Here is a 13,048-nt window from a genome sequence, read left to right as displayed (position 1 = left end):
AACACATGTTATCTCACACGATCATCTGATGCGAAACAGCATCAAAACTGTAACGTTATGGAATAAAATGTTGACTGATGAAGAGGAAATAATTACAGTCAAGCTTTGGGGTATTGATCGACTCCATCTTCGTTTTGATTATCATTCTTTTTTCAGCTTTTTGTTCAAAATGTTATTTCTTTATTTTTTATGAAACTTACCCACATTAAAGTGTTTAAAAAAAGAATGCATGAAGCTAGAATAAAATGTTTTTGTTCTTTCTTTGGATGTTTTGTGTGTTCAGATATTCTTATAACTAAATATATTAAAATTAAAACCTAAATAGGGACATAGTAGTATACTTAAAATATGATGTAAAGTTCACTTAAATTAAACTTATGAGTATACTTTCAGTATAAAACTACTAAACTAGACTATACTTCAAAGTGTACAAAGTATTTAATCAGTAAACTATCAGTATACCTATAAGTTCACTTTTAGTATAATTGCAGTACAAACTACAAACACAGAGGTAAACTAGTTGTGTCCTCAAAGTGTTACTGTAATACTCAAAGTATACTTAAAAGTATACTTTTATATACTAGAAAGTGGGCTAATTTAGTCCCAATGAGTATTGAAACAGTACACTTACAAGTATACTACTAGAACACTGATATTTGTATACTTGCTGCATAAAGTATACTTAAAAATATACTTGAACTTTACTTAAGTATACTTAATAAAATAAACTTATATAAAAAGTATATTTTTTTATAAAAATAAAAAGGATACTACTTTTTGGTAAGGGGGGCGCTTGTTTCTCCACACTTTGCTTGAGAAAGCTAATGTATGCAACTAGTGGTAAAAATGTGCTACCATGTCAGGAATTAGCCCCCGGTGACAGAGCAGCGGTCCAACACACAACACGCTTACTGGGAGCACCAGCCTCAGCTGACTTACCGGCCTCAGTGACTGACCCTGTTTGTGGTTTGAAAATACGCATGTTCACGTTCATTTCTCAGCCGCTTGTACATCTGTGTAGAGAATTAGCTGAAGACAAAAATGCTTTGACAAGACTGTCTGTTTCAAATCAGCATGTCAGTTATGTAAATACACATGGCATAGCACCAGAGTTTAGAAAACGTCTGTCTGAGAAGCTCAAAAACTGCTTTGATGTTTTCTGAACTGATGTTTTCACTGAATATTGATGAAGCCTCTAGCCAGAGCATGGACAGCATTCTCCATGTCCTCGTTCGCTTTTTTGATTATGATCAGAGTAACAACCCAACATATGGCAAGCAGTTAATATTGCCAAGGCCTCAGCACTTATTGTGGAACTAAAAGATGTCCTGCAATCTAAACAAGTCACCAGTATTCTACTGAACAATTGTGCAGTCATGAGAGGAAAGAAGACTGGACTTGAGACACAAGCAAGAAAGGAGAACCCTGACCTCCTGGACATATCTGGAGACACTGTCCATATGATGACCAATGCCACCGAGGCCCTCAGGAGTTCGTGTAGCTCAGAAGTTGAAGCTGCTCTGATGTATATTATTACAGAAGGAGGTTTTTCAGAGTTTCAGAGTTTGCTCCATCTCCCTCCCAAGAGCTTGATCAGACCGATCAACAACAAGGTGTGCCACACGCTGTACTGGTGGTGCACTACTACCATGTGCTGGATCCAAGTGAAGAACGTAAACACAGGTGATACAAATCACGTGATGTATAAATCAATTTATGTTAGGTACTTTTAATGCACTGCCTCTGTTAATCTGTAGTAAGTGCATTGCTTGTAGGCTATAACGCTGTATGTAATGAGGTGCTGCCTTTCAATCCACAGTTTAGAGTGGTTAGGTTTTATTTAGGAAGGAGCAAATCAGCAGTGAAACCATGTCCTATATGTGTGTGTGCTACAGAAGGCTTCTTAATCAGGTGCTTGAAAGAAATGAGGTGGCAGTTGAGGAAAAGGCTAGAATAGAAGTTCTTAAACAAAAACAGCCCACAGCATCCAGAACACAGCTTAACCAGAAACACAAGACTCGGACCTCTGTGCTCTTCAGAGAGTCTGAAAGACTGAAGGTCATGCTCGACTTCTTCAGAGGTCTCATGTATGAGCAGGCTAACTAAAATATATAAAAGTGTAATAATAGTTTATTATTAGTAGTTATGTTCCACCTCTGTATTGTATAATTAATAACTGTGCCATCTAGTTGTGAGTTTTAATTACTCTTATAAAAATGTTGGATCTAAAGGTTGGATCCATGTTGCGACTCTGAAAAATCCAGAGAGAGGTGTGAGGTACCCCACTCTGATTAAGCTGGTTAAAGCCCTTGTCTGTGTTTTCACAGGCCCCCGGTGGAGGGGTCATTCAGTTTAATGGATGATATCCTCGAAGCTGACAGGAGCTCCTTGAATGTGGAAACTTATGAGAGCCTCGCAGTTGTTAAGTCCACAATGAAAGCCAGGGACTGGACAGCCTCAACTATGACCATAGACCGGCCTTTGAGGCAGTCCTATCTGTCATCGTACCAAAAACACCAAGTGCACTTACAGAAAAGAAGAGCGAGCAGGCACTAAAGCAGAAAAGGATGCGGTCATCAGAGGTGGCAAACAAACTCGTTCAACAGGCCAGTCAACGCGTCCTCTGCCTCCTCTGGACCAGCCTCCCTCTTCTCAGACAGACACAGCCTCAGCAAACATGTTAACTAGGAGGAGTTCTGAGGACTCAAAACCCAATAAAAAAAGAAAAATTATTAATAGATCAGAAACAGATCGCTGTAAGCCTCAGCTTAACAGTTCTTGGAGCACTTTTTTTTGTTAATTGACTGGAACTGTAGTTTTCTGCATTTGTGTACTATCTATTTATTTCCCATTATTTAAGTGACCAGTTCTTGAAGCATTTCAATGTTTTTGCTGTTGTTAATTAAACTTAACTTCTGTTTCCAATAGCCCACCACAGTCTGTAGTCTGAGCCTGTCAAGGGTACACTACTAGTTAGTTTCAAGGAAAATCATTTTCAAATAATGTCCTCTTTTATTATTTGCCAAATAACCCTGCAGATGTTGCCATCACCACCTGCCCGCCCTCTTCTGTTTTTTGCCAAATAACCCTGCAGATGTTGCCATCACCACCTGCCCCATGAAAAAAAGTTCAGGCTTACATTTTTCATTTTGGTCTATATTTTATTTTGCCCTTCATGACAACTTATATAACCCTTGAAAGCAGTTTAAGGGACCACATACACATAAAGCTAAGTGGGCGTTGTGGCACCTTTTTGGCCAAGTCGGGTGAGTCCCATACTGCCAAGATGGCGACGGCCCGCTTCACTTTGAGCTTCAAGAACGCAGGATATTGAGACACTACGACCATAAACAGTCTTGCCCCCGCAGGGCATACAGTTTGACCAATAACATAAAGGTGACTGTGGTCACAAAAACGCATGAAAGAACGCATATATTGAGAAACATCTTCCCGCAGGGCATACAGCGGTTACTGTGGAAACCGCTCTTCCTGCTGCTGCATCAGCGCCACCTGCTGGACGTGTGCGGAATAATGAATGTGTTGTGAGAAATCACAACACTCGTGATGACAAGGCAGCCTGTGTAGAGTTGTTCACGGAGCTGATGTCTAGAATTCATCATTTTAACCATATAACCACAATCATTCTGGTTACTATAATCATGGATAGGAAATGTTCATACCATTTCATCTCTAATCTATACATTTATGCATTATAATATTTTTTGTTTCCCCCTGAACAGTATTGTTAAGCACTGTTTATTTATTTTGTATCTTTGGTTACATGATTCAAAAACCATGAAATCAATGAATAAAATCATCCTTTTTCCTTAAAGATGATGTTAATAATACTTTCCTGAAAGATTATGTTCTTTGTCATTTTATTTTTGCTAATCCAATGCATATTACAATAATTTGAAAACAGACTATTCCCCAGCACAGCAAGTTTTCAGCACTTTCTAAAGACACTATGATGTTTGAGATTTCTTGCAGCAAACTGCATTGTTGCTATGAATGCATGAAACTGATGCATGCACTGAGGAAGAGAAGAAACACAACTGGAGAATTTGTGAGGATGTTTATAATGTTACATCACACAGTGTGTTCATGGATTATAATAAGAGCAAACCTGGGAGGAACAGATGGGCAATAATCCAAAGAAGAAAGACCAACAGAATAACATACAAGAAGAAAAAAACAAGAGATGTGAGAGTGCAGACTCATGGGAAACTATCCTCATCATCTTCTGCCATCTCTTTAGCGAACTCCAGATCCTGCTGCTCTCGCTCTCTTCTCTCCTGTGAACACACACGGACAGGGTGAGCGTCTGTCCTTCAGCAGCTCTCGGGGCAGTGTGTGTGCGGCTCTTACCTCGGCAGACTCCAGGTCCTTGTTGTAGGCCTTCGGTGGAAATCTCATGGCCTGCACAGAAACAGCTGAACTCAGTTACTGGAATCAAGTCCACATCTCCATTCCCTTCATTTGTTCACTCCCACTCACTTAACCTGACACACGTTTATTTCCCATAACCCACCACAGAAAAGACAGCTGAGCGGGAAGCTACATGTAGCTACAGGTGTGTGTGTGTGTGTGTGTGTGTGTGTGTGTGTATTAGGGCTGGGAGAGGAATCGATGGTGATAATTATCACACAATATAAATTTCCTTGATAAACATTAACAAGAGGTCAATAAATGTTCGATATAATGTTTATGTGGCAAAGGCAGATGTGTTCACTCAGCGAGGAACACGAATAACAATCAGCAGAAACACTGTCAGAACACATTCATCTACAAATCACCATCATTCACTAACTGCACCTCATATTGTGTCAGAAATGGGGCTATTCGTGTCAAATCTTACTATATTATTAATGTAGACATGTTTTAAATGTATTGAAGCAGGAGTAATGGAATATAATCACAGTATTTTTAGTGATTAAGCTGTAGCGTTTATGCATTTATACTTTATTTAGACTAGCTACTGTTTTTCATACAAATACTTAAAACACACATTACATTTTTACCATGGTACTGAGGTGCTGTATTTGTGGTTTAAACTGTGATTATCACGATCTAAACGTATGCTACTAGAAGACCTGTGGTTAGTTTTAGTTTTTTAAAGAAGATTACATTTAAATTTTTAGAGATTTGAGTTGTTTTTGTTATGATACTTACAGATATGACTGATTTTGATAATGATTATTAATTTTGTTTTTCTTAGTAAATTTTTTATATTATTAATATTATCATGCAACACAAACTTGTTTCTTGATTTGAAACAATATTATTATTATTAGTGCAGAACTAAGCAATTATTTTTTTCTATTATTATATTTATTTTGTTAAGGAACAATGACTGGAGAAGTGTAAAGAATTCAAAACATGAAGTGTTTGTTTTGTTTCTACAACTCACATTAGAGCTTTTAGACTTGAAAGAAATAAAAATGTGACATTTATTGTGATAATTATCAATATAGGTTGACATGAAAAAACTAGGGCTGGTGATTTAACGTGTTACTTTAATCACAGTGAAAAATAACGTGTTAAAATTATTAACGTGTTAAACGCACTTGCCCCGCCCCAGACGCACGCGTGTCACCTGATATTTCACACAGCTGAGAGATGATGAATATGATGAAGATCAAAAACATCTCACTGCGTGACGAGCCTAGAGAACACAGTTACAACCTCCCTACAACTCAAGATATGGGGCAAACTGAGTTTGACGTCTCATATTTACATTATACAGTTAATCAATATCACACGAGTGCTAATGCGACACTGATCTGATACAACAGTTCAGATCACAAATATTGTGTTATTTCACAAACAATGTTGCTTTTGCTCAATTTTGCCAACGACAATATAAAGACAAAGCAGAACTGTTCATCTCCGAGCAACACAGCAGCATGTCATTTCTTAATGCATGTCGAGGAAATCAGAGTCATGTGATTTCTTCATGGATGTTTCAAATTTGATGTGTGATTAATTTGTGATTCATTAGATTAATTAATCACCACATCATGTAATTCATTAGATTAAAGATTTTAATTGCTTACCAGCTCTAGAAAAACATCATCGTGATATTTTTTGGCAATATCACGCAGCCCTAATATACATACACCTTTATTTAAATGAACTATATGCTTTACTACTTGAAGAAGTCCAGCCTCAAGTATCAGGAACAAACCAATTAATCGATGTAATAATTCTGTAACTCCCAAAGACCCTTCTGCTGGTGTTTCTCCTACCTTGACGGACATGTTGTGTATGTCCAGACAGAAGGAGATGCGCTGGTGGAAGGCCAGCTGAGGCTCGCGCGTGCTGTAAATGTCCATGGTCTCTTTCGACTGGACGTACCCTTTCTCGTGGTTTATACTGGCCTCGATCACACCGTCACGGATGGCCTGGACAGAGAGAGACGGTCACATGCTTCAGCTCAGTCCCTGATGAACACCATCAGATGAATGTGTGTGCGAGCCTCACCTTGGCCACGATGAACTCTGCGTCTTCAGGACTGTCCAGCTGCAGCTTCTGTGCGATGTCAGCCAGAGAGATGCGTGAGTACGACAGGCTGATCATCCTCACCCCTGAAACACAAACACATCCCGCTGCCTCAACACTGAGCCGCACCTGCCCACGATCCCAGCTTGCCTCAAACCAGACACATTCATCTTCACAGTCGTACAGTACAGTGCATCTCAGATCACACGGACACACACCAGAACACAGCGACACAAACGGCTGAACGGAGAGTCGACATCATCACCGCACATCTGAACTACTGGACCAGACGCCAGGGACTGGAGAAATACATGAGCTTTGTTCAGTCCCTCTCCTGAAGCACCAGCCGGCCTGCTTTACACCGAAGTACTGGGTTTCAAAGACGTGCTCAATATCAAACTTATTTTAAAAAAAAAGAATAAAATGATTGATTTTAATTGTATTACCTGCATAAAGACATACAGGTCTTTTTAAGGTAAGAGTCAGATTTATCCATTTATTTGGACTACACTCTTAGTAAAATATGTAAGAGATAACACACATCTCAGAATAGCGGAGGGGTCAGGTCTCAGTCTGAAGGGGTTTATTCTGAGATAATAACCGGCTGGATGTACATTATCCTGCTTATTACACGGCTACAAAGATTAGTTTTTACCATACATGTTGAAATGAATGCTGAAGTCTTCCACTGTAACACGCGGTGGTTAAGTGTTTTCAGGCACAAGATGATCCCAGACAGTCAATGCACTTTACTCTCCTCACACAAGTACTCTCACAGACACAGCAGAGCTCTACTGCTGCAGAAAGACTCGGTGTGCTGTCTGTCAGTGGAGGGATGAAGGAGAAGATCAGCAGCACTCACCGGTCTTGATGACGTTGTGTCTCAGACGGATGATCAGCGTGTAGGTGCCGTCGGCCTGAAACTTCTCTCCAAACTGATCCAGCGCCTGGTTAAACGTGGCCAGATTTCCAGCTCTCACGGCTGCACAGGACAGAAGCAGCACTCGGTTATTAACTAACACTGATATGCTGCTCTCATGATCCACAGATACAACATCTAACACCAAGTTCAGAATTAAGACAAATGGAATTGACACTGATATGCTGCTCTCATGATCCACAGATACAACATCTAACACCAAGTTCAGAATTAAACGGCACGGACTACATGCTCTTAAAACTGGCTGGTCTGTTTAAAGTTTTAATGAGTAATGTTTTTGATAGTAGATTTATAATTTAAAACGGTAATGATTAAGTGAAAATTTGAGCTTAATACTGTGGTTCACTTACGTCTGTTATGTTATTGGAAAGGTTGAACACTGAAATGACTGCAGTGTAAAGTAATGAGAGCCGATTTGATTCTGATTTTTCTTCCGTATCGTGACGTCCTTCAGAGAGAAACAGAACACTGTATGAGAAAAACAGAGGGCGGGGCTTGTTTTGTTTTGCTGCAAACTGATTGGACGTAGAACAACACTAACAGTTGGAGGGGTGTGTTTAAGGATGTTCTGCTCAAGCCGTCACACTGATGTCAAGATTTCATGTGTACTCTGATGCAATCTTCAACACAGGAAATGATATTTGTGCGTGAGAGGAGGTACCCTGTGTCAGCAGGAAGTAGGGCAAGAGCGACCTCTTGAGAGACGGCTGGCGGAACTGCAGGCGGTCAGGGATCTCCCCCAGCAGCAGCTCCACCACGATCAGCAGCTTGTGCACCTGCCGGACACACAGCCATCACTCAAACACAGCCCCAGTGACAGAACACACACACACACAGAGACAGAGACACACTCACCGTCTGCTTGAAGCCCACGGCCGTGTGCTGAGGCGCTTTACGCAGGGCGTTCGTCAGGGTCCTCCTCGCCTCTGAATACTCCAGCTGGATGGCCTTGATCCGCCCTGAACATGAGCAGCACACACATAACATTACAGGTCTTTGTCTCAAGGAAATACACATTTGACAGCAAAGCAGAACTGTGTAAGGCTGATCAGACACAGTCTAATAATACAACATTTATTATTCATTTATATTTGACATTCCTGCTGAACTCGAACACTTTCTCGCAGCACAGTTTAATAATGGCCTCACTATGACACACTATCCTCCGGGAGGGACTCGTGGATTGTTGTTGTCTGAGCTGTCTCTGTAGCGGAGGAGAGAGCGTCACTCACCGGTGTAGTAGAGATAGCGCGCCCACTCGTTGTTGTTGGCCAGCTCGGGGAACACAGACTTGGACACCAGTTTCTCCGCCTGGTCGTACAGATTGTACTGCAGGTAGTTGCGCAGCAGCAGGTTGAGCAGCGTGGCCTGGCCGTCGGCGTCATGCCGCAGCGTAGCCGTCCTCAAGCGCGTGTGCAGGAAACTGTGCTCAGGAGAGAGGAGAGTGAGCACAACAGCTCGGCTGAACCTGAGGTCAGAGGTCATGTGGAGAACAGCCTCACCTGCGCACCACATCCAGCTGGTTCAGGAACTCGTACACGCGCGAGTGATAGTAATAACACTTGGCAGCCACCAAGTCCAAAGCCCTGCGGTTCTGAGAGCCGATCTTCTGAAGCAGGTCATCAGAGACTCTCTGGGCCTGTGCAGGACAGAGGCTCACTGATGAAAAGCACTCAGTTTTGATCAATCAGATTAAAACACACACACACATAAGAGAATTCAGTTTTGATCAATCAGATTAAAACACTCAGTTTTGATCAATCAGATTAAAACACACACACACACTCCAAATGATACCGTGACGCCACTGCGCCTTCGTGTGCTGGAGATGAGGTGTGATTTTTTTGATATTGTCGTAGTGTTTGTTGTTGGTGAGGTAGACCACCAGCAGCAGCTGCAGATAGGCCTCCACCTCTGGGATGAGTGGCGTCGCCGCAGCCTTCCCCGTGCGCGGCCTGAACTGCACGTCTCCTTCCCTCTCCACCAGCTGAAGCAGACACACACCAGTTACAGAGCAGGTAGCACTGGTTAACGGTGTTAATAAACAGAAATACACGCTCTGTCTGCTGGGACTGCAGATATGACAGCAGCAGTAGATTGAGCTGGGATGAGGATGAACACTTATTTTGATTAACAAAACCGGTAAAATCTGTTAAAAATGGTAACAAACTGATTTTTTATAGGGTACAACATAAATACTGACTGAGTTAGGACTCTGCTCTTATTAAAATTAACCATTGTCTTCCATAGTGTCATAAAAACTGAGCTCAGAATCGATTCCAGAGAGAATCGTGAAGCCTTCGGAAAACTGCAGAAACGATCCACGAACCGATCCATCATCACACCTCTATTATTAACAGTCACGTGATCAGACACATGGTAAACACTCCACGTGGCACGGTTCACACCAGGAGCACTGATCGTTCTGCGTTTGGCCCATCTGCTGTTTAACAGGTCTAACATGCAACAGCCACGGCAGTGTTTATCAGTGACACCAGGGAGATCTTTAACACAGTTCAGTGTCCCCGGCAGGAAAGAGCTTTCAGAATGAGAGCGTTCAGTCCCAGTCTGGAGCCCTGCACAGCAGTCTGTGTGCACGCTAATACCTACAGCCCAGAGCACTCTGACTGGACTCTTGATTTCACAGCTGTAACACACACGTGAGGAACAGAAAGGTGTGGGGTTCGGTACCTCGTCCAGGAAGCCCAGCAGGAACTCTTTGCTGGCAGCGTTGGACGTGAAGAAGCCGGACACGGCTTTCTGCAGCACATTGTGATTGAGACGGCGGCTGGTGGAGGGCAGAGCTCGCAGGGCACGGAGGACGAAGCGCGGCTCCTTCCCCTGCACGGCCTTCTCGATCTGCTTCACGTGCTCCCGGATATCTGCAGCAGACACACACACTCAGAGTCATCCACACAGAGCTCACCAGCTCAGGAGCAAGTGATTACTGCTCCACTGCTGTATCACAAGCGATCCGCATCTTACATTCAGAGGAAAAAGAGAAAGTGTGGCTTAACACTCCGTTTCTGCTTTTACAATAACAACAAGAATAACATGCAATGTATTATCGTCATGACTACTGTTATTATTATAAGCATGGATCGTCTGTAAGGACAGAGCTCTATATAAGATAAATAAATTAAATTAAAATAAATAAATAAATTCATAAATATTTTTTGGGGGGGGGGGGGGGGGGGGGTTCCTTGACAATTTGAAGTCATGAAGTGTGCAGGATATATTAAGATTCATGGCAATCTTCGGCAGTCCGCGGTCGTGCGGCGTCCTGCTGAACTCAACAGCGCCCCTCACACATTACACTGTGAAGCTGTGGTGAGAAGAGGAACTGCAGCACATCTGGCCAGTTTGAGGCTGCCCTGCTCATTACATGTGATTTTAAGAACAAATTAACACAAAAAAACAACAACAACATAATTAGATAAAAATAAATGATGAGATAATAACAATACTAATTTTATTTTACAAAATAAATTGTATTCCATTATATGAGCACTTATCCCAGTTCTCACACACACACACACACACACACACACACTCGGCTGACTTGATGAGCATTCACAGCCCTGAAAGACAGCGGAGACCAGGACTAGAGCCCCAGAGACAGATCCCCTGTAAAGACCTTGTCTCAGACGACCACCGGGACAAGACCACAGGAAACAGATGATTCTTCTGCACAATCTGACTTTGCTGCAGCCTGGAATTGAACTGCTGGTTTCGTCTGGTCAGAGGGAGAACTGACCCCAGACTGAGCCTGGTTTCTCCCAAGGTTTTTTCTCCATTCTGTCACTGATGGAGTTTTGGTTCCTTGCCGCTGCTCTCCTCTGGCTTGCTTAGTTGTGGGACACTTCATTTACAGCGATATCGTTGACTTGATTGCAAATTATTGCACAGATACTATTTAAACTGAACTGAGCTGCATGATGACATCACTGAATTCAATGATGAACTGCCTTCAACTGTCATTTTGGATTATTGACACACTGTTTTCCTAATTAATGTTGTTCAGTTGCTTTGACACAATCTGTTTTGTTTAAAGCGCTATATAAATAAAGATGACCTGACAGGAAACAGGTGGTTGTGTCTTCAGGATGTGTGTCAGTATATTAGACGTGCATTAGGTCTTAAAGTGACAGCAGCCTGAAGTTAAACCTGTGATTTAGAGCCTCAGGCTTCCAGCGGGAGGATGATGTCACAGAGGAGACATGACAAACACCCAATCAGCAGCATGGGTTTAACCTGACTATCCTAAAAACAAATGATCATTGCTGATGAATCTCTGAACCACCGGTAAACATTCAAACTAGAAGTGCACACACAGCGGTGTAATATCTCTCAATAACAGCACAGCTGGTTAACTGAGAAGGAGACTGGTGTGATCATCATCATCTCTCTCAATAACAGAAAGCCTTTTGAGTGATTCCTTCACTCACTTAAATAATGTTGAGATCAAACGAGCTGTCGTGTCAGAATAATAACAATCCTCAGCATAGCTACTTTTAAAGATTTACTCTAGAACTGCAAGCTATTTTAATTGTCATAATTACCAATTTTGCGATTAGCTTTAAAGCTTTCGTTTATATAACGTAATTATCAGTCGATTAAGCTTCTAATATTAATCCTCTAACAATATTAAGCTATATTTTCCAGTACAGGTCTGAGTGTTTAAACTCCACAGAGAGCCGAGCTCGATCTTCTGCCCTCCGAACCCACACCCTGAGCGTGATATATGATGATATATGATGTGAGGTGATGTATGATCTATGATATATGATGATATATGATGATATATGATGATATATGATGTGAGGTGATGTATGATCTATGATATATGATGATATATGATGATATATGATGTTTTGTGTGTTGTTCGTGAGTTTGTGCTGGTCTCCGTCCCGCGGCTCCGCGCCGCTCTTCTCTTTCTCCGCGCCGCTCTTCTCTTTCTCCGCGCGGGCTTTCTCGCGTCTCTTTGCCGTCGCTTCTTTCATGCTGCCGCTCAGATGCTGGAGCTCGATGTCGTACAGTGAAGAACACGCATGTAAACAAGACGCTGGTGAATTCACGCCGCTGGAAACTAGCGCTGAAGATGACTGGCGATTCTTCTCAGGCGCCGCGGTGCATCATGGGACGGTGGCTCTCTCTCTCTCTCGTGCGGAGCTGAGGCCGTGGGAGGAGCGTGCTGCCATCTAGCGCTCATCATCATCACAGCAGCTCCGCACTGGTATAGACCAGGGCTATTCAATTAGTTTCATTTAAGGGCCGGATTATCGTATTGAAAATTTGATGGGGGCCAAAAGGGTTGGGGGCCATCTCAGTCTCTTTATGGGGGGTCTATAAAATGAAAAAATAAAATGAAATGCATATTCAGCAGTAAAATGAATTAATATTACCAACAGCAAAATCTATGAAAGGTTAACATTTGAGTTGTCTGTCAATCAAAAAAAAACCAAAAAAAAAAAAAAAAAATCTCATTTTCTGTAATTGATCGGAAAAAAAATTGCTTATTAATATATTGTCATAATTTCACACTGAACCTTCAAATAAATGTTGAAACAGCATAAAGATGGTATATTTTATATATTGGGGCAGCAG

General features: G+C 41.9%; 1 protein-coding gene across 1 annotated transcript; it reads right to left on the bottom strand.

Moving 5' to 3' along the window:
- Positions 1–4,060: 4,060 nt before the first annotated feature.
- Positions 4,061–12,593, bottom strand: LOC109088647 (26S proteasome non-ATPase regulatory subunit 3-like). Its single transcript, XM_042775891.1, has 13 exons — positions 12,172–12,593; positions 10,758–10,815; positions 10,133–10,341; positions 9,293–9,428; positions 8,944–9,082; positions 8,674–8,864; positions 8,297–8,400; positions 8,103–8,217; positions 7,364–7,483; positions 6,484–6,587; positions 6,249–6,404; positions 4,369–4,419; positions 4,061–4,295 (listed from the first exon to the last, which is right to left on the bottom strand). Exons 1-13 carry the CDS (start codon positions 12,442–12,444, stop codon positions 4,218–4,220), a joined length of 1,734 nt encoding a protein of 577 aa, XP_042631825.1. The 5' UTR covers positions 12,445–12,593; the 3' UTR covers positions 4,061–4,217.
- Between the last annotated feature and the right edge of the window lie 455 nt (positions 12,594–13,048).

The sequence above is a fragment of the Cyprinus carpio genome, chromosome A19 (assembly GCF_018340385.1).
Source record: "Cyprinus carpio isolate SPL01 chromosome A19, ASM1834038v1, whole genome shotgun sequence".
In the NCBI taxonomy this organism is placed as follows: Eukaryota; Metazoa; Chordata; class Actinopteri; order Cypriniformes; family Cyprinidae; genus Cyprinus; species Cyprinus carpio.
This window is presented reverse-complemented; position numbering and strand designations above follow the sequence as displayed.

What these genes read in the sequence shown, in the direction of transcription:
- LOC109088647 (XM_042775891.1), bottom strand. Translation starts at nt 12,444, where the DNA reads ATGAAAGAAGCGACGGCAAAGAGACGCGAGAAAGCCCGCGCGGAGAAA. An exon ending in TCTCACCACAGCTTCACAGT is followed by an intron (nt 10,342 to 10,757) that starts GTAATGTGTGAG and finishes GATGACTCTGAG; the next exon opens with TGTGTGTGTCTGCTGCAGAT. An exon ending in ACACAACGTCATCAAGACCG is followed by an intron (nt 6,588 to 7,363) that starts GTGAGTGCTGCT and finishes TTTGTGTTTCAG; the next exon opens with GGGTGAGGATGATCAGCCTG.